General features: G+C 44.6%; 1 protein-coding gene across 1 annotated transcript; it reads left to right on the top strand.

The window, feature by feature from the left end:
• Positions 1-1,295: 1,295 nt before the first annotated feature.
• LOC139230181 (probable G-protein coupled receptor 139) lies at positions 1,296-2,123 on the top strand. The gene has a single exon (XM_070862022.1). The coding sequence runs from the start codon at positions 1,296-1,298 to the stop codon at positions 2,121-2,123; it is 828 nt and encodes a 275-aa protein (XP_070718123.1).
• The last annotated feature ends 17,486 nt before the right edge of the window (positions 2,124-19,609 follow it).

The raw sequence follows: 19,609 nt of genomic DNA, 5'->3' as shown, positions 1-19,609 counted from the left end.
GTAGACCAGGGCAATGAGACCGAGACTGGGAAGTCCACCTCCGCCTCATTACCATCACAGTCTTCCTCATGTGCCGCCTGTATACTCAGCTCAGCTTCCCTGGCACATACCTGGGCAGCACTAAAGGGGCAGGAACTTGGCAGGCCATGTCCCTGAGCAGGACGATCATCCCTGGGTGAGTGTAGTGGTTCGTATTTGGATAACCAGCCCCATAATGCTGAGTTGCTCATGCCAGGCTCGACAAGAAACAAGTTATTTATCGGATCTGACTCTGTGTAGATAATGTCACCCCTTTGCCGAGGGGTGTCTCTGGCTCCGTGCAATAATTCATTAAGCACTTGTTTCTGGGCACTACTGACCTGTTATAAATATCCGTTTCCATGTTACAAGGTGATGATAAACCTTCCACGGGATCACGTGGCATTGCAATACTTCTCGGCCATTATAAGTAATCTACTTGTCAATCGAGTGATTAAACTATTTTATGTTTTACTGTAATATGCGTATTTCTAATAATTACTTTGAATTGTTATTTTAAGGATACACACCCAATATGTCAAGACACCCATGTGCTAAACTGCTTTACTGTGGTTAATTTCAGCTGTTGGTTACTGGTCACGAGTCTGGTGTGAAATTATTGATTTTTACATGGTGCCCTGATACAACGTTGCCCAGAGCCTCTTGACCAATATCATTGCTCACAGGGCATGTACCGGGCCTACAGCTTTCTAATGAATTCCATCTGTTTCCTCACCCAGTGAGTGCAGTGTCACATTGTGAGTCCTATTATCACAAACTGAATGTTACAATGTATCCCTCAGGTTATTTGTACTAAATACACCAGATCTGTGTGTGGTGCACATTCTCATTGCAGTAATTTAGAGTAAAGCCTCAGGGGATGTATGGATGTTGCTTTACAATGTCTGTATTTACCATAATATTGTGTGAAGCGATCTGTGTTATAAAACAGATGTAGGAAGAATAAAGTCTGGGAAATCACTGTGATCCACAACAGCATGTTTTGTATCTTGGAGGGATATATTATTGTGTCTCGATAAAGAATTATATTGCTCTGGAATTAATCACTTATTTAACATACAGACAGAACGAGTTGAGTGAAAGTCAGAACAACCCGCAATATTATTATTCATTTTTAAACAATGATGATCCATTTGTTGTGAGAATCGCTCATTTTCACTTGTTTCTTTTTTCTTGCAGCTAATTTAATGACAATTGTGATCCTCTCCCGGGGAAAGTGCGGTCTCTCCAAATGTATAACTCGGTACCTGGTTGCCATGGCCGCAGCGGATTTAATGTTCATCATTTTTAATGTGATACTTTTCGAGATTAAGAATATTTATTTCACACACTCATTCCTGAACTACACTCCTGTCTGCCGCCTTAACATCGCCCTGGCTTATGCTGCCATTGATTGTTCTGTCTGGTTAACCGTCTCCTTCACCTTTGATCGATTTGTGGCCATTTGTTACCAGAATCTGAGAGTCAAATATTGCACCGAAAAAACTGCTGCCATCGCTATAGCAACAGTGTGTGCACTAAACTTTGCAAAAAATATACCAATGTATTTTATGTTTGAACGTCAGAAAATAATTGACAACGAATCGTGGTTCTGTGTTGTAAAATCAAGCTTCTATTCCTCACCCGTCTGGGTAGCATTTATCTGGTTTACCATTGTTCTAACCCCATTCACTCCATTTGTTTTGATTTTGTTGCTCAATGCTCTGACCATCAGGCACATTCTATCGGCCAATAGAGTCAGGAGGGGACTGAGGGGTAATAACAACACTGAGAATCACAAAGATCCAGAGATGGAGAGTCGGAGAAAATCTATAATTTTGCTGCTCGCCATCTCGGGCAGTTTTATCCTGTTATGGTTGGTGAATGTTACATTTGACATCTGTGTGCAAATTATAGACATTGAGTATACGTTCGCCTTTTCCGATAACCCTCTCAACATCATGCAAGTAACTGGGTTTATGCTTCAGAGTCTGAATTCCTGCACAAATACATTTATTTATGCAGCAGCGCAGAGTAAGTTCAGAAAGCAGTTGATAAATGTGATTAAATATATCTATGGTCGATTTATTAAGTTCGTGAAATGACTGAATTAACATATCTCAGTTCTATCTGACTCAGACATAGGTTATCTCCTAACGTCCATCGTATTTTGTCTAATTCCATTTGAAGTTAGCTGATTTTTAAATATATATATCCATCATTCCATCTATCTATCTATTTATCTATATCGATCTAACTATCTATCTAGCTATCTGTCTATCTGTCTATATTAAAGCGTCTGCTTAAAGAATTATTTAACTCTGGCAAACAATGTACCCACTCACCGAATCTCACCTCCATTCATTTACCGACTCTCAGCACTCTCTCAACTCACTGACTCTAAGTTCCTCCTTCACTCACTGACTCTAAGACCACTCTCACTCACCGACTCTCAGTGCCCCCTTCACTCAATGACTCTCAGTCTCCCCTCAGTCACGGACTCTCAGTCCTCCATTCACTTACCGATTCTCAGCCCCTCCCCCACCCCTCAATCACCGACTTTCAGTCCCCCTCTCACTGAACGACTCTCAATGAACCCTGCCCCCTGACTCACCGACTCTCAGACCACTTCACTCACCGACTCAGTCCCATCTTATTCACGCAATCTCAGTGCCCCCTCACTCTCTGGTTGTCAACACCACCCCTCACTCACTGCCTCTCAGTCCCCTCTCACTCGCTGATTCTCAGTCCCCCCTCACTCACTCACTCTCAGTCCCCCATCACTCACTCTCAATCCCCCCTCACTCACTCACTCTCAGTCCCCCCTCCTTCATTGACTCTTAGCGTTCCCTTCACTCACTGACACTCAGTTCCCCCTCTCGCAACTCACTGACACTCAGTGCCCCCTCATGCACTGACTGTATGTTCCCCTCACTCACCGACTCCAATACCTCTCACTCATCGACGCTCATCCCCCTCACTCATCGATACACATTCGCCCCTCAGTCTGTAGCTCAGTCCCCCTCTCACTCACTGATTCTATGTTACCCCTAACTCACTGATGCGCAGTCCCACTTCATGCACTCCCACTCAGTCCCCCCTCACTCACTCACTTTCAGTCCCCCTCTCACTCACTCACTCTCAGTCCCCCCTCACTCACTCACTCTCAGTCCTCCCTTATTCAATGACACTCAGTCACTCCTCATTCATTGACTATCAGACCCCCCTCGATCACTGACTCTCAGTCCCTCCCTCACTCATGGACTCTCAGTCACACCTCACTCACATACTCTCAGTCCGCCCTCACTCATTGACTCTTAGTCCCCCATCACTCACCGACTCTTAGCAGCCCCGTCACTCACTCATTCTCAGTCCTCCCTTCTCTCACTGACTGTCAGTCCTCACTCACTCACTGACTCACAGTGCTCCACTCACTTCCGGACTCTCATTCCTCCCTCCATTCATTGAATCTCAGTAACACACACATCGGAATAAAAGCTGTCTATTAATAGGATCCCCGGTTCCTGATCTGTGTATTTAAATCACCCATGGAACTGTAGTTTTAACGACTTCGCAGCTTTTTGCTGCTTTGCTAATTATAGCGATTCTGCTCTTCTCAGGGTTTATTTCATTCGAACTAGGAGACTCTTGTTCAGATTATAACAAATGCTTTTAATACAGGTATATTGAGTAAAAACAACAGAGATTTATCAAGTAAGTTAGGTTCTGTTACAAAAAGTAATACTTGACAAATATTAGTCACAGCCTTTTCCTGATAGCATCCTTTCGAGAGACCGTGGTGCCGACCCCTTATCTCCTGTTGTCTTGATTCGCACTGCCTTCCTGGGGGAAGAGCTATTTCCTTATAACCTTTTTCCGCCCATTCAAAGGCTGTGAAAATCTGCAGCTGGTTCAGCCTCACAATAGGTCATATTTGCTATGTATGCAACTCCTTGAAACCAGGATTCTACCACCACCAGAGGGCGCATCTGTTGGAGTCTCATGAGATCCCAGCATTTGTTGGGAGCACTGTATATAAGCTGGTCTCCCATGCTCTGCCGGCACTCTGCAGTCAGAATAAAGCGATTAAGGTCAAAGTTACTCAAGTCTACAGTGCTCAGTAACATTACTTTGTTTGAGACATAACAACTAGCGATGAGTAAAATATAATGAACCATCATGCGAAAATGCAGATAACTGTTAATATCCCGGAGAAATTCTCAGAAGGTGACGATTGGGAAGCCTTTGTGGAGCGACGCGACAAATACTTCATGGCCAACGAGCTGGAAAGGAATGAGAACGCTGCCAAACAAAAGGCGATGTTCCTCACGGTGTGCGGCACAACAACCTATGGCCTCATAGATTGATAGATTGAGTAGACTGGGTCTTTACTTGTTGGAATTCAGAAGAATGAGGGGTGATCTTATAGAAACATTTGAAATAATGAAAGAGATAATCAAGATAGAGGCAGAAAGGTTGTTTCCGCTGATCGGGGAGACTAGAACTAGGGGGCACAGCCCGGGGCCAATTTAAAACCGAGTTGAGAAGGAATTTCTTCTCCCAGAGTGTTGTGAATCTGTGGAATTCTCTGCCCAAGGAAGCAGGTGAGGCTGGTTCATTGAATGTATTCAAATCACAGATAGATAGATTTTTAACCAATAAGGGAATTAAGGTTTACGGGGAGCGGGCTGGGAAGTGGAGCTGAGTCCACGGCCAGATCAACCATGATCCTGTTGAATGGCAGAGCATGCTCGAGGGGCTAGATGGTCTATTCCTGTTTCTAATTCTTATGTTCTTATGTTCTCATGAATAATCTTCTTGCTCCGGTGAAGCCAACAACCACATTATATGAAGAACTGTGTTCGCTGATCCGGGAACACCTGAATCTGAAGGAGAGCGTTCTGATGGCAAGGTATAGATTTTATACATGTCAACAGTCTGAAGGCCAGCAAGTGGTGAGCTATGTCTCCGAACTAAGGCACCTTGCAGGACATTGCGAATACAGTGGATTCCTATAGTAAATGCTAATAGACTTTTTTGTGCTTGACATTGGCCATGAGGTTATCCTTCGCAAACTATTGACTGTTGAAACACCGAACCTGAGCAAAGCCATAACGATAGCCCAGGCATTTATGTCCACCATCAATAACACCAAACACATTTCGCAGCAGAAAGATGCATCGGCAAGTACTGTACACAAAGTAACGTCGTTTTCAGGAAGGAATGTAGATGGCAGAATGTACACGCCTGCAGCTGCACAAACTCATATGACTCAGAGTCCGCCATCAAATGTGAACGTGAGGCAATTAACACCTTGTTGGTGCTCGGTGGTGATCATCGAACCCATCAATGCCGCTTCAAACACTATGCATGCAAAGGCTGTGGAACAATGGGACACCTCCAGCAAATGTGCAGATGAGCTGCAAGCCAAGGAAACCACCACTTTGCAGAGGAATACCAATCCATGGCGGATCAAACTGAAATAAAGTCTCGAACTGAGGGGTCAGTAAACACACCTTCACCAAGAAATATCCACCGATCATGTTAAATTTAAACTGAATGGAATTCCAATGTCCATGGAATTGGACATGGGTACGAGTCAGTCTGTCATGAGCAAAAAGGCCTTCGAGAGGCAACGGCGCAACAAGGCACAAAGGCCCAAGCTGAGCCCTATTCATACCAAGCTGAGAACTTACATTAAAGAGCTGATGCCAGTAATTGGCACTGCACCAGTAACCATCTCCTATGATCGGGCGGTGTACGAACTACCACTATGGATTGTACCAGGAGATGGACCCACACTGTTCGGCAGAAGCTGGCTGGGAAAAATCCGCTGGAACAGAGACGACATCCGAGCGCTTTCGTCTGTCGATGAGGTCTCATATGCCCAGGTTTTGAGCAAGTTCCCGTCGTTGTTTGAGCCAGGCATCGGAAATTTCTTTAGGGTGAAGTTGCAGATACTCTTGGTTCCTGGTACATGACCCATCAATGCACGTGTGGTGCCATTCATGATTCAAGAGAAAGTGGAGATCGAGCTGGACAGGCTGCAACAAGAGGGCATCATCGCACCAGATGAGTTCAACGAGTAGGCCAGTATGATTGTTCCAGTTCTCAAGGGTGATGGCACGGTCAGAAATTGAGGGGACTATAAAGTAACGATTAACCGTTGTTCCCTGCAGGACCAGCACACACTACCCAAGGCAAACTACCTGTTTGCGACGCTGGCATGAGGGAAGACTTTCACCAAGTTGGATCTGACCTCGGCCTACATGACGCAGGAGCTGGCGAAATCTTCGAAAAGGCCTCACCTGCATCAACACGCACAAAGGTCTGTTCATCTACAATAGATGCCCGTTTGGGAGTCGATCGGCCACGGCCATTTTTAAAGGAACATGGAGAATCTGCGCAAGTCAGTTCCACACACTGTGGTTTTCCAGGACGACATATTGATTACAGATCGGGACCCTATCCAACATTTCCAGAACCTGGAAGAGGTTCTAAGTCGGCTAGATCGTGTGGACTCAGGTTGAAACACTCGAAGTATGTTTTCCTGGCACCAGAGGTCGAGTTCTTAGGTCGAAGAATCACAGCAGACAGTATCAGACCCACCAAAGGCAAGAGGGAGGCCATCAAGATTGCGCCAAGACCACAGAACATGATGGAGCTGTGGTCGTTCCTGGGACTGCTCAATTATTTTGTTACTATCCTACCCACGTTAAGCCCCTTGCTGGAACCTCCACATGTGTTGCTACGCAAGGGAGATGTCTGGGTATGAGGGAAATCAGAAGAGACTGCTTTTATGAAAGCCAGAAATCTGTTGTGTTCCAACAAACTGCTTGTTCTGTATGACCAATGTAAATGTTTAGTGCTAGCTTGTGATGCGTCTTCGGACGGGGTCGGGTGCCTGTTACAACAAGCAAACAAATCGGGAACATTGCAACCGGTCGCTTATGCGTCCAAGAGTTTGTGCAAGGCCGAAAGGACCCACAGCATGTTTGAAAAAGGAGCTCTGGCATGCGGTTACAGGACGAAAAATTTGCAGCGGTATCTGTTTGGGCTTAATTTCGAGTTTGAAACTGACCATAGCCGCTTATATCTCTTTTCTCAGAGAGCAAAGGTAACAAAACCAAAGTAGATTGGATTACACTTCAACCAATATTCAAATGACCCTGTATGCCGATCTGTTTGTTTAAAGATCCCCTGGGTTCCCGAAAATTGGATTTAAATGACCCCCTGTGACATGATCTGTTCATTCAACGACAACTGTGAATCATAGAATGGTTACAGCACAGAGGAAGGCCATTGCCTTGCTGAGCCCAATCCGGCTCTCTGCAAGATCACCTGATCTAGTCCCACACACCCACTCTTTCCCTGTAGCCCTGTAAGTTGTTCTTTCTTTCTGGTGGTTATCCAACTCGCTGTTCAAAGCAGTGATTGAGTTTGCCTCCACCAGCGTTTCAGGCAGTGCATTCCAGATCCTAACCACTCGCTGTGTAAAAACATTTGTTTTTATATGTTTTTTTTTCTTTTGCCAATTACCTTAAATCTGTGTTCTCTGGTTCTTGACCCTTCTGCCAATGGGAACAATTTTTCTCTATCTATTCCTTCGAGACTCCTCATGATTTTGAATACCTCTATCAAATCTTCTCTCAGCCTTCTCTACAAGGGGAACAGCCTCAGCTTCTCTAGTCGATGAACGTTACTGAAATTCCACATCCCTGGAATCATTCTCGAAAACTTTTCTGCACCCTCGCTAATGGCTTCACTTCCTTCCTCCAGTGTGGTGCCAGAATTGGACACAATACTCCAGTTGATGTCGAACCAGTGTTTTATACATGTTCATCATATCGTATTTGAAGGAACCACTGTTTAACGAGCTGTATATTTAATGCACCCCTCCCGAAACCAGCTCTATATATTTAAATAACCCTCGGGAATTGGATCTGTATATATGTATTTATCTATATGTATATATATGATACTCCAGAACCCAATCTGTGTATTTAATGACCCTGAAACACGAACTGTATATGAAAAGTAGACCAAAGATCCCGATCTACATATTTATAAACCCATAGAAACCAATTTGTGAATTAAAGAACCCGGTCTCCAATCTGTGGATTTAACGGAGCCCATGGTGTTGTGTATTGTCCCGGTACATTAAATGTATAATATAAGAACAATGGTGCATCACAGAGGGCGCTGTGGTGGGAAACCTGAAAGCACCTGCAAGAGGCAGTGTAAAAAGCTGCCCACCACACCTGAGAGGCACTCTGGAGCTGAACAATAAAGTACCAAGATCACTGCAGTTATTACAACACCAGACCGTGTGGAGTCAGAGATTTGTGTGCTACATATATCACACATGGAAGCCATACTGTGAATTTAAGGGCCATTCATTATGCGATAATTGTTGTTAAGGTTCCCCCCGTGAAACCCATCTGTGTATTTCAGTAATGACCACCCCCCACCCTGGTGTGTCGATTGAAAGATCCCTGGAACCCGATCTGTATATTCTAAAGAACCCAAGAATCAGATGTATACTTGAAGAATCCCCACCCCAATCTATAGAAACATAGAAACATAGAAAATAGGTGCAGGAGTAGGCCATTCGGCCCTTCTAGCCTGCACCGCCATTCAATGAGTTCATGGCTGAACATGCAACTTCAGTACCCCCTTCCTGCTTTCTCACCATACCCCTTGATTCCCCTAGTAGTAAGGACTTCATCTAACTCCTTTTTGAATATATTTAGTGAATTGGCCTCAACAACTTTCTGTGGTAGAGAAATCCACAGGTTCACCACTCTCTGGGTGAAGAAATTCCTCCTCATCTCGGTCCTAAATGGCTTCCCCCTTATCCTTAGACTGTGTCCCCTGGTTCTGGACTTCCCCAACATTGGGAACATTCTTCCTGCATCTAACCTGTCTAACCCCGTCTGAATTTTAAACGTTTCTATGAGGTCCCCTCTCATTCTTCTGAACTCCAGTGAATACAAGCCCAGTTGATCCAGTCTTTCTTGATAGGTCAGTCCCGCCATCCTGGGAATCAGTCTGGTGAACCTTCGCTGCACTCCCTCAATAGCAAGAATGTCCTTCCTCAGGTTAGGAGACCAAAACTGTACACAATACTCCAGGTGTGGCCTCACCAAGGCCCTGTACAATTGTAGCAACACCTCCCTGCCCTTGTACTCAAATCCCCTCGCTATGAAGGCCAACATGCCATTTGCTTTCTTAACCGCCTGCTGTACCTGCATGCCAACCTTCAATGACTGATGTACCATGACACCCAGGTCTCTTTGCACCTCCCCTTTTCCTAATCTGTCACCATTCAGATAATAGTCTGTCTCTCTGTTTTTACCACCAAAGTGGATAACCTCACATTTATCCACATTATACTTCATCTGCCATGCATTTGCCCACTCACCTAACCTATCCAAGTCGCTCTGCAGCCTCACAGCATCCTCCTCGCAGCTCACACTGCCACCCAACTTAGTGTCATCCACAAATTTGGAGATACTACATTTAATCCCCTCGTCTAAATCATTAATGTACAGTGTAAACAGCTGGGGCCCCAGCACAGAACCTTGCGGTACCCTACTAGTCACTGCCTGCCATTCTGAAAAGTCCCCATTTACTCCTACTCTTTGCTTCCTGTCTGACAACCAGTTCTCAATCCATGTCAGCACACTACCCCCAATCCCATGTGCTTTAACTTTGCACATTAATCTCTTGTGTGGGACCTTGTCGAAAGCCTTCTGAAAGTCCAAATATACCACATCAACTGGTTCTCCCTTGTCCACTCTACTGGAAACATCCTCAAAAAATTCCAGAAGATTTGTCAAGCATGATTTCCCTTTCACAAATCCATGCTGACTTGGACCTATCATATTACCTCTTTCCAAATGCACTGCGATGACATCCTTAATAATTGATTCCATCATTTTACCCACTACCGATGTCAGGCTGACCGGGCTGTAATTCCCTGTTTTCTCTCTCCCTCCTTTTTTAAAAAGTGGCGTTACATTGGCTACCCTCCACTCCATAGGAACTGATCCAGAGTCAATGGAATGTTGGAAAATGACTGTCAATGCATCCACTATTTCCAAGGCCACCTCCTTAAGTACTCTGGGATGCAGTCCATCAGGCCCTGGGGATTTATCGGCCTTCAATCCCATCAATTTCCCCAACACAATTTCCCGCCTAATAAGGATTTCACTCAGTTCCTCCTCCTTACTAGACCCTCCGACCCCTTTTATATCCGGAAGGTTGTTTGTGTCCTCCTCAGTGAATACCGAACCAAAGTACTTGTTCAATTGGTCCGCCATTTCTTTGTTCCCCGTTATGACTTCCCCTGATTCTGACTGCAGGGGACCTACGTTTGTCTTTACTAACCTTTTTCTCTTTACATATCTATAGAAACTTTTGCAATCCTCTTAATGTTCCCTGCAAGCTTCTTCTCGTACTCCATTTTCCCTGCCCCAATCAAACCCTTTGTCCTCCTCTGCTGAGTTCTAAATTTCTCCCAGTCCCCGGGTTCTCTGCTATTTCTGGCCAATTTGTATGCCACTTCCTTGGCTTTAATGCTATCCCTGATTTCCCTTGATAGCCACGGTTGAGCCACCTTCCCTTTTTTACTTTTACGACAGACAGGAATGTACAATTGTTGTAGTTCATCCATGCGGTCTCTAAATGTCTGCCATTGCCCATCCACAGTCAACCCCTTCAGTATCATTCGCCAATCTATCCTAGCCAATTCACGCCTTATACCTTCAAAGTTAGCCTTCTTTAAGTTCTGGACCATGGTCTCTGAATTAACTGTTTCATTCTCCATCCTAATGCAGAATTCCACCATATTATGGTCACTTTTCCCCAAGGGGCCTCGCACAATGAGATTGCTAATTAATCCTCTCTCATTACACAACACCCAGTCTAAGATGGCCTCCCCCCTAGTTGGTTCCTCGACATATTGGTCTAAAAAACCATCCCTTATGCACTCCAGGAAATCCTCCTCTACCGTATTGCTTCCAGTTTGGTTAACCCAATCTATGTGCATATTAACGTCACCCATTATAACTGCTGCACCTTTATTGCACGCACCACTAATTTCATGTTTGATGCCCTCCCCAACATCACTACTACTGTTTGGAGGTCTGTACACAACTCCCACTAACGTTTTTGTCCTTTGGTATTCTGTCCTTTGGTATTATGCATTTAAAGGATCCCTGGAATCTGATCTGAGTATTTAATGTTTTCCCGGGGACCCCCATGGGTATTTAAAGGACAACCTGGATATCGATCGACGTATTTCAAGGACCATCTATGAACCCAGACACCGATCTGTGTATTTAAATAGCTCCCGAAAACCGAAATGCAAATTTAAAGGACCCCTATAGCTAATTAGTATTTAAACAACCCCCGCCATCCCCACTCCACCCCGGAACATGATCTACTTATTTAAATGGTCCACGGGGCGCGATCTACGCATTTAAAAGACACCCGGTCACTGATCTGTGTATTTAAAGGAGCGCCCGCAACATGGTGAGTTCATTTAAAAGACAGAGCGGTCGGTGTCACTCTGCTGGTAAACCCTAATCTGATGGACTTTCTTCATCAACAGCCAGGCCATCAATCAGAAGCTGGTAGGATGCAACTTCAGATCCTCCAGTCAAACACACACATCAAGTATTACAGAGTTTGCTGCACTTCCCCCTCGCTCAAATGGAGGGGATTCCCCTTTCCCACATTATTCCGGGACACTTTGTCCCATTGGGAGGGAGTTACAACAACTTCCAGTCAATCGGAGGCGGTGATGGCGGCCATGCCTTCCCACAATGCAGCGCGGCCGGAAAATGGCCCAATCGATGGAGAGCTCCGGCAGCGCGGCACTCTGGGGGATGGAGTCACCTGACTCCCGTTGAGGCGGCGGAAGGGGAGGGGCCAGCTGAGACAGTGGCCATGTTGGAGTAGCGTCACTTCCGGTGAGACGCACTGTGCCCAAAGGCCTTGCCCACTCTGTGTAACCGCCATTTAAAGTCCTTTTATCAAATGTTTCTAACCTTTTCTCAACCCCGTTCATCTCTCCTTTCCAACCCATTCTGAAACCCCTGAAGCCTCCTATAAACCCACCTTTTTAAGAACATACATTAAAACTCTTTTTCAAAGTTGAGCTCCCTCTTTTCAACATCCCTTGAAACCCATTATCATATCCCCTTTGTCAAGCCACTTCAAAAAAAATTACTCAACTTTTAAAACCTCCATTGTTAAAGCTCCTTTTTAGCTCTGTTCAAAACCTTTTCATACCTGCTTTAAGGCCCCTTTAAACCCCTTTTCATATCAAATTTTTTATCCTATTTAACTCAATCCCATCTGGTCCTGTACCTTGTGTGTGTCTCACTCTCAGCATCTGTATATGTACACCACACAGCCGCTGAAGAGGAAGGTTTCTGTCCCGTGTGGTATAGTACAGCCCGTGTGTGTCTCACTCTCAGCTCCAGTACACGTACAGCACACAGCCGCTGAAGTCGAATGATTCTGTCCCATGTGATGGAATACAGCCCTTTTGTGTGCCTCACAATCAGCACCTGTACAGTTACAGCACACAGCGGGTAAAAGTGAACAATTCACTCCTGATGTTTATAAATAGAGGCAAACCATTGTTATCTGTAGTCAGCTAATGCTGCAGATCTGCTGCAGTCCTGCCGCATTGCTGGGAAGTCCTGGGCAGTGGGCAGAGGAAACTGCAGGGGCAGTGGTTCTGCGCAACCTGGAGATCTGCACTTCTGCTATCGCTTCATCAGTGACCTGCAGGATCCCATTGTTGTAGGCAATAGGCACCCGAGGGCAACGGCACCTTTTGTATAAGGTTAGAACTATATGTAACTTGAATCATAAAATGGCTACCAGTGAAGCCTTAAGGGATTTCTGTTAGCTGAATTAGACCACATTCCTGGAAACTGATAATTGTTGTTTCCCACACACAGGAATAACAAGCAAATTCTGCAGGTGTCTTTAATCAGCCAGGCCTCAGGACTAAATGTTCTGGTGGAAGTAAGAACAATACGACTCTGTAACAGGATCAAGATAAGGAGGCTACCAAAGACAGCACCCAAGGACAGTAAGATAAAGGACGGCCTGGAATATGAGTCGTTCCTAGCAACACACCTCTTAGCAACACATCTCTTAGCAACACATCTCTTGGCAACACATGAGCCACTTTACGTTTAGAGACTAACTCTATCTATTGGTCTAATGTAACTGTAGTAAACTGTTGTATGTAACTGTAGTAAACTGTTGTAAAACATATAAAGATCCATGAAACCCTTTGTTCTGCGGAGTGAAGTGCCTGGATCCAGTCCTGAGGCTTCCTCCCCCTGCTGGCGTTAATAAAGGCCGCATTGGCATTGGAACCGACTCTGAGTGTTGAGTGATTCTTCTGATAAAACACTAACACTAACAGTGGCGTAGTCGGCAGGATTTCCCGGAGTCGCTGGACGCCCTTGGAAAAACACGGGTGAGTATAAAAAACGATTTTTAATTATAAAGGGTGCTGAAGGTGGAAGCCGGTTGATTGTCATGAGGAGGCGGTCTAATATCTCAAACGCCTAGCCTGAGCCTGAATTAAGAGGACCTTTGTCCCACGTGACGGCCAGGAACGAAGTAGGTGTAGGGAACACACTTAGACCGTGGGATCGTGATACCGAGAGACATCTTCTGGACCCAGTAGTGTGATTTGAAATACCCCGGAGACCAGGCAGTGCACAGCAACCAACGGAAACTAAACCTATGAACAGGGTCGGACCAACAGACAAAGCGGTGGTAGGTAGCCGTTAAGGTTATGTAGAGCGCTGCGGGAATTGCTTAAACACGTTTTAAGAATTGTATAAGTTTGTGTAACAGCAGACTTGTGACCTGACAGCAGCCCAGAGACGGTCTACTACAAGTTGTGCGAGGTAAAAGGCAAACCTCTGAGAGTAGATTTGAAATGGTTCTAGTCCTACCCAGGAATGGCCAATAAAGTAGTAAACTCGAGTGGGGATCAGAAGGGTCCCTTACCCGCCATCTGGCGGAAAAGCAAAAGAAACTAATTGAGAAAATGATTAGAGCAGGGTGGGACCTGCCAGCAGCCCAACGGGAATGGTGGGTGAAGGACTGGAAAAACCAATACCGGTAGTCCACTACAAAAGTTATGTGAGGAATTATTTAGATAAAACTACGAATTCCCTGAAAGGTCGTGAATCCAAAAATAGAGCCGGCCAAAACAATTAATAGGAAAGAAGAGAGACTGTTGTAAATGTCTGGTCGTTGAGTGAGAGTCCCTGTGTGACTTTGTGACTGTGGAATGAATTTTTATGTTGTCATGTTTCTGAAAGCCTGGTTGGAAGAGGAATGCAAGTGTCTGTTTATTTTAGCTAACCCTTTGTAATGTTGTCCTGTATGTGGGAAGTTTTAAGACAGTTTAAGTTAGAAACACAGGTGTGGATTTATTTGGATGATAAGTTACGGAGCTAGGAAATATACAAAGGATAGGTTTGTTGAGCAAAAGATAAAAAATACATGGTCCCGGTGGTTAAAACAAAAAGAATTTACTTGTCGAAAGAAAACATGCAATGATTGATTACATTGGATTGAAAGACATAAATTTAGTCTCGGAATGAGATAAAGAATGCCTTTTAAGAAAGCTTCTTGCTCAAAACAAAAAAAAAAAGGTTTTAAATAAAGATTGAAATTACAAAGTTTGAATTGGGATTTTGAGATATTCAGAGAAGGCACAGAAAATACTGAGGTGGATTTAAAAAAAAATTATTAAATTAAATCTGATCAGGTCAAACTCCTGGGCGAGTGGCGAGCTTTCTGCGAAGGTGTAAAGGGACTTTTGAAAAATTTTAAAAACAGCAAGCTTTAGTAACGACTTTGAAACTGGAGCATTTTGAGATAACGAAAAGCAGCCCTCAAACCCTCAAAGCTGGACTCCATTCCAGTTATGGAGAAAAGAAAAAGATAAAGACGCCACTTTGAAAGTAAACAAATGATTTTAAATTATGAGAAAGTTTCAATGCAGTTTGAAAAGATTTCCAAAATGGACAGTGTTTATCAAGAAAAGTCCCGAACAGTCTAAACAAGCAGGAGGATTTTGAAGATAACGAGGAGAAAATCTAAGCTATGCGAGCTCAGCACAGAAAGAAAAAAAAAACTGGGAATTAGAGAATCTTACTGAATTTTTTAATTCTTATTGGAAATGGAACTGGCACGGATGTTTAGATTTTGTGCTGAGACAGAAATTTAAAAAAAAATTGAATTTCAGTAAACAAAATTGCTATTGTATGTGTGGTCTCGTTTTAAATCAATTTTTAAAAAATTCTTTGGCAAGTACTTGAATTAGAAGTTAAGAAAACATTGGAGTTTACTCTAATGATTTATGCTGTTTAACGGATTCCTAATTTCTAAGCAAGTTTTGAAGGCACAAAGACTTTTTTTTCAGATGATTACGTGAAGTCACGTAATGACATCAGGTCTTCTTACAAACCTGGAAAGGAGTAACCCTTTCCATTGACAGCTGTTTTATACTGAACATTATTAATTTGGATTTCTTAATAGAAAAAAAGACTCACCTAACAGAGGAAACAAAAATAAAAACAGAACTAGCTTATGTAATAAAACTTGCCTGATACAATAAAGAAATAGATACTCAAACAAAACAAATTGAAGAGTTAAAAGCTAAGATAAACAGGCTGGAAGAGATGTTTAAAAAAAACGGGACTTGACGGATAGTGCAGTGCGCAGCCATAGCACCATCACCTATGGCAATAGAGCCAATATAGCCCACGGTGGGTAGGTGTAGTCCACAAACCCAACCTAACGGTAAAGCAGACAACGATGTTTGGAGGAATAATGGTGGCATTGGTGTTGATTGGAGTTTGGATAATACTTCGATGCGTCATCGTGCAGACTCGAGCACAGCAGGCTCAAACGCAAAACCGACGGCAGCCCAGACAGGGACATGAAGTAATAGAGATGGTACGACTATAAAGAATATGGTTAACCTAATCCTTACCTCCGATTCCACAGAGTGACAGCGACACAAGTAGACCAGAACCTAACACCTGGTGACGACCAGGCTATCTGTTTAAAATTTTCAGATAAAACACTCACCAAGATGGGACCGCAGTGGTGACTCCGACTCTGGGGACTCATGATACTGGGAACCTCAAGATCCACGCAAATACTGGACGATACCAACGGATTGCAGCGCACTCAGGAAATAAACCACTACATGAACTATGGAGTCTTGTTTAATTTAACGGATGGAATGTGCATGCCAGCAGCCAAGGATTGGAGCAAGGACAGGAATTATTTTAATGCATGGTTACAAGTAAATCCTAATAAGAACCGGGTATGTGTACAGTGCTCCACGGGTATAAGGAGCAGCTGCATTAAACGGAGGGATGTCAAAGGGCCCGATGAATGTACTTTCGGCATAATTTGCGCGCCTCCGGGACAATCCCAGCAAACAGCCATCCGCAAAAAGGGAGTAGGGCTGTGTGGGTACTACGAGGAGGTGGGGGCGGCTGCAATATCATTGCATGTATACTTCTCACCCCCTCCGACACCGCGCCCCATAAGTACCACTACATTGCCCGAGGAACTGCCTTGTCCCATAACTACTGAGGGACCAGAACATGGGATTGTAATGTACAACAAAGGGGAATTATTGTATGATAATGTTAAACATGAAATTGTGCCTGTCCTGATCAATATTTCAGGCATCCAGATGCCGGAATACTGTACAGAACAATCAAGGAAAATGTACGATGTATTAAGTAAAGTTGTAATGCAGCAGGTTGCCGATGCAATGGGTGCCAGTAGATTCCGAGGACAGGGGTCAGCCCCCAGGATAGAGAGGGTAATAGTTAATGATATTGCTACCCTTTTCAATACAGGGACCTCCGTAGTAAACTCGACAGATATACAAGTGTTAAATGAGAGGGTGCAACAGCTTAGAGGAGTGATAAAGGGGTTATTAGAGAGGGTGGAGAAAAGCTAGGAAGACCAAGCCAACCCAAGAAAGGAGGGTGCCGAAATCCAGTTGGATGGCATCTCAGTCCTGGAAGCTCACGCCAATACCATTAATCACCTCATTGATAGAGAAAAAGAAGATACAGGAAAGCAAAGACAGGGGCAACTCTGTCACGCTTATGGTCTTTGGATGGTGGGACAGATCCGCCACAATCTCGACCAGATCCAATGTGGGGAAGTACCCGATTGGATAGACCGTTCATATTTGGCTCAGTTGGCAAACCAGAGGGGGTCTCTGGATAACTGTACTCTGAAGGGACTGACCCGAGTACACCCAGCAATTCCAGACTGCCGGATGGGAAGGAATACTGGGATAGGGATAGTCCTGATGATCCCTATAACCACGCCGGACTCAGGACCATTCCCCCTGTACCAACTAGAGAATATCGGAGTAATACGGGAAAATCACATGAACTATGGAGTTTTATCTGACCACCACCTCCGCCGTTCGTCGAAACAACATACTTACCAGGATTTCCCTAACAGATTGCAAGCAAAGGGGGGAGATCACAGTATACCCTCACCCGGTAGGCTGAGGTGAGCTAGACGAGTGCGGGTTAAATCGAACCGATGGGAGTGTACTAGAAATAGTGCTCGCACACAGGCACTTCGCGAGAGCAGACTACGGAGGGAAGGGAAGATACTGCATCTCTGCCACAGAGCGTTCATACCAGTATAATGACCTGCAGTGCCCAATACCACAGCCGAACTTTTGCTTTACGCCACTACGACCTATCACGATCGGGCAAGCACATATCACCCAGGTTAGGCGCCGGAAGCCCGAAGTTATTGAGGTAACCCATCAGCTACATGATCATTTGCAGAATTATGACGAGCCAGATCAGGTCCCTATCCCACATCTAACCGAAGTATTACGAGAATTGAGGCTCAGGGTGGGTCAATCCGTAAAGCTCTACCACCAACTGCAAACTAAAATCAAAGTACTGGGAGAAGATATCGATATAGACTTACAAAGTCAGAGTTGGTGGAGAAAGGTCTGGGACTGGGGAATAAATGTGAACATCCATCCTTGGATTCGAATAATTTCACACATACTGGTCGGGATACAATAACATGGGGCATAATGGCCTGCCAGGCATGCAGGCACCATGCACTATGAAGAGGGACCCATGACCGGTCCTCAAATACTAAACAAGCCTATCTAATAAAGGGGAAGGAGGATTTGATCTTTGTCAATTTGATCTAAGCAACCGGGACTCCTGAAACAGCGTGACTGGCCAGCACGTTGAGGCAGGGAGTACCGGGCCGTGCACAAAAACTAACAATTGTAGGGCGGTCGGTTAAAGGGGATTAGGACTGGTCCCCTTACCGAAAGGAGGGAATTGTTGCAGGCATTAGGCACCCTAGGGCAATGGCACCTGTAGTATAAGGTTAGAACTATATGTAACTTTAATCATAAAATGGCTACCAGTAAAGCCTCAAGGGATTTCTGTTAGCTGAATTAGATCGCATTCCTGGAAACTGATAATTGTTGTTTCCCACACACAGGAATAACAAGCAAATTCTGCAGGTGTCTTTAATCAGCCAGGCCTCAGGACTAAATGGTCTGGTGGAAGTAAGGACAATACGACTCTGTAACAGGATTAAGATAAGGAGACTACCAAAGACAGCACCCAAGGACAGTAAGATAAAGGGGGGCCTGGAACATGAGTCGTTCCTCGCAACACATCTTTTAGCAACACATCTCTTGGCAACACATCTCTTGGCAACACATGAGCCACTTTACGTTTAGAGACTAACTCTATCTATTGGTCTAATGTAACTGTAGTAAACTGTTGTATGTAACTGTAGTAAACTGTTGTAAAACATATAAAGATCCATGAAACCCTTTGTTCTGCGGAGTGAAGTGCCTGGATCCAGTCCTGAGGCTTCCTCCCCCCGCTGGCAATAATAAAGGCCGCATTGGCGTTGGAACTGACTCTGAGTGTTGAGTGATTCTTCTGATAAAACACTTACACTAACACCATCATCGACCTGCTGCAGCTCTGGAGAAAGTAGTCGGATTCACACTGTTCATGCTAAAAATAGTTACTAATGCATTTTGCGTGAGGATCCCGTCTGCAGTTGCAGACCTCCTTTTTGCCTATTTATATCCATCATTGAATCTTACAGCACAGAAAGAGGACATTCAGACTGTTATGTTCAGAGTAACACCACAAATCTGTGTATTGTAAGCTCAAACTGTTGTGACCTTGGTCTCTTTAATGTAACTCCAGAGTGAAGGAACAGCATGGTCGACTGCCTTTTATACCGGCTTGCCCAGGGTGTGCAACCCACAGGTGTGCCCACTGCTTGCAAGTCTGACACATTGGTGATATTTACATACATAACATGGTCCATCGTGCCTGCGTTGGCTCTGCCAGAGAGCTATCCAATTAGACCCAATACATTGGTTGGTGTTTAGGTGATTCCCTGTGGATCAGGTTGGTGAGCTGAGAGACCCGACAGTCAGGCCCTGGAGAACCACTATTAGTGGGAGGCTTGTATTTTAAGGTGG

The sequence above is a fragment of the Pristiophorus japonicus genome, chromosome 19 (genome assembly GCF_044704955.1).
Source record: "Pristiophorus japonicus isolate sPriJap1 chromosome 19, sPriJap1.hap1, whole genome shotgun sequence".
Classification (NCBI taxonomy): Eukaryota; Metazoa; Chordata; class Chondrichthyes; family Pristiophoridae; genus Pristiophorus; species Pristiophorus japonicus.
Note: the sequence above shows the minus strand (reverse complement) of the source record. Positions and strands in the feature narration are given on the sequence as shown.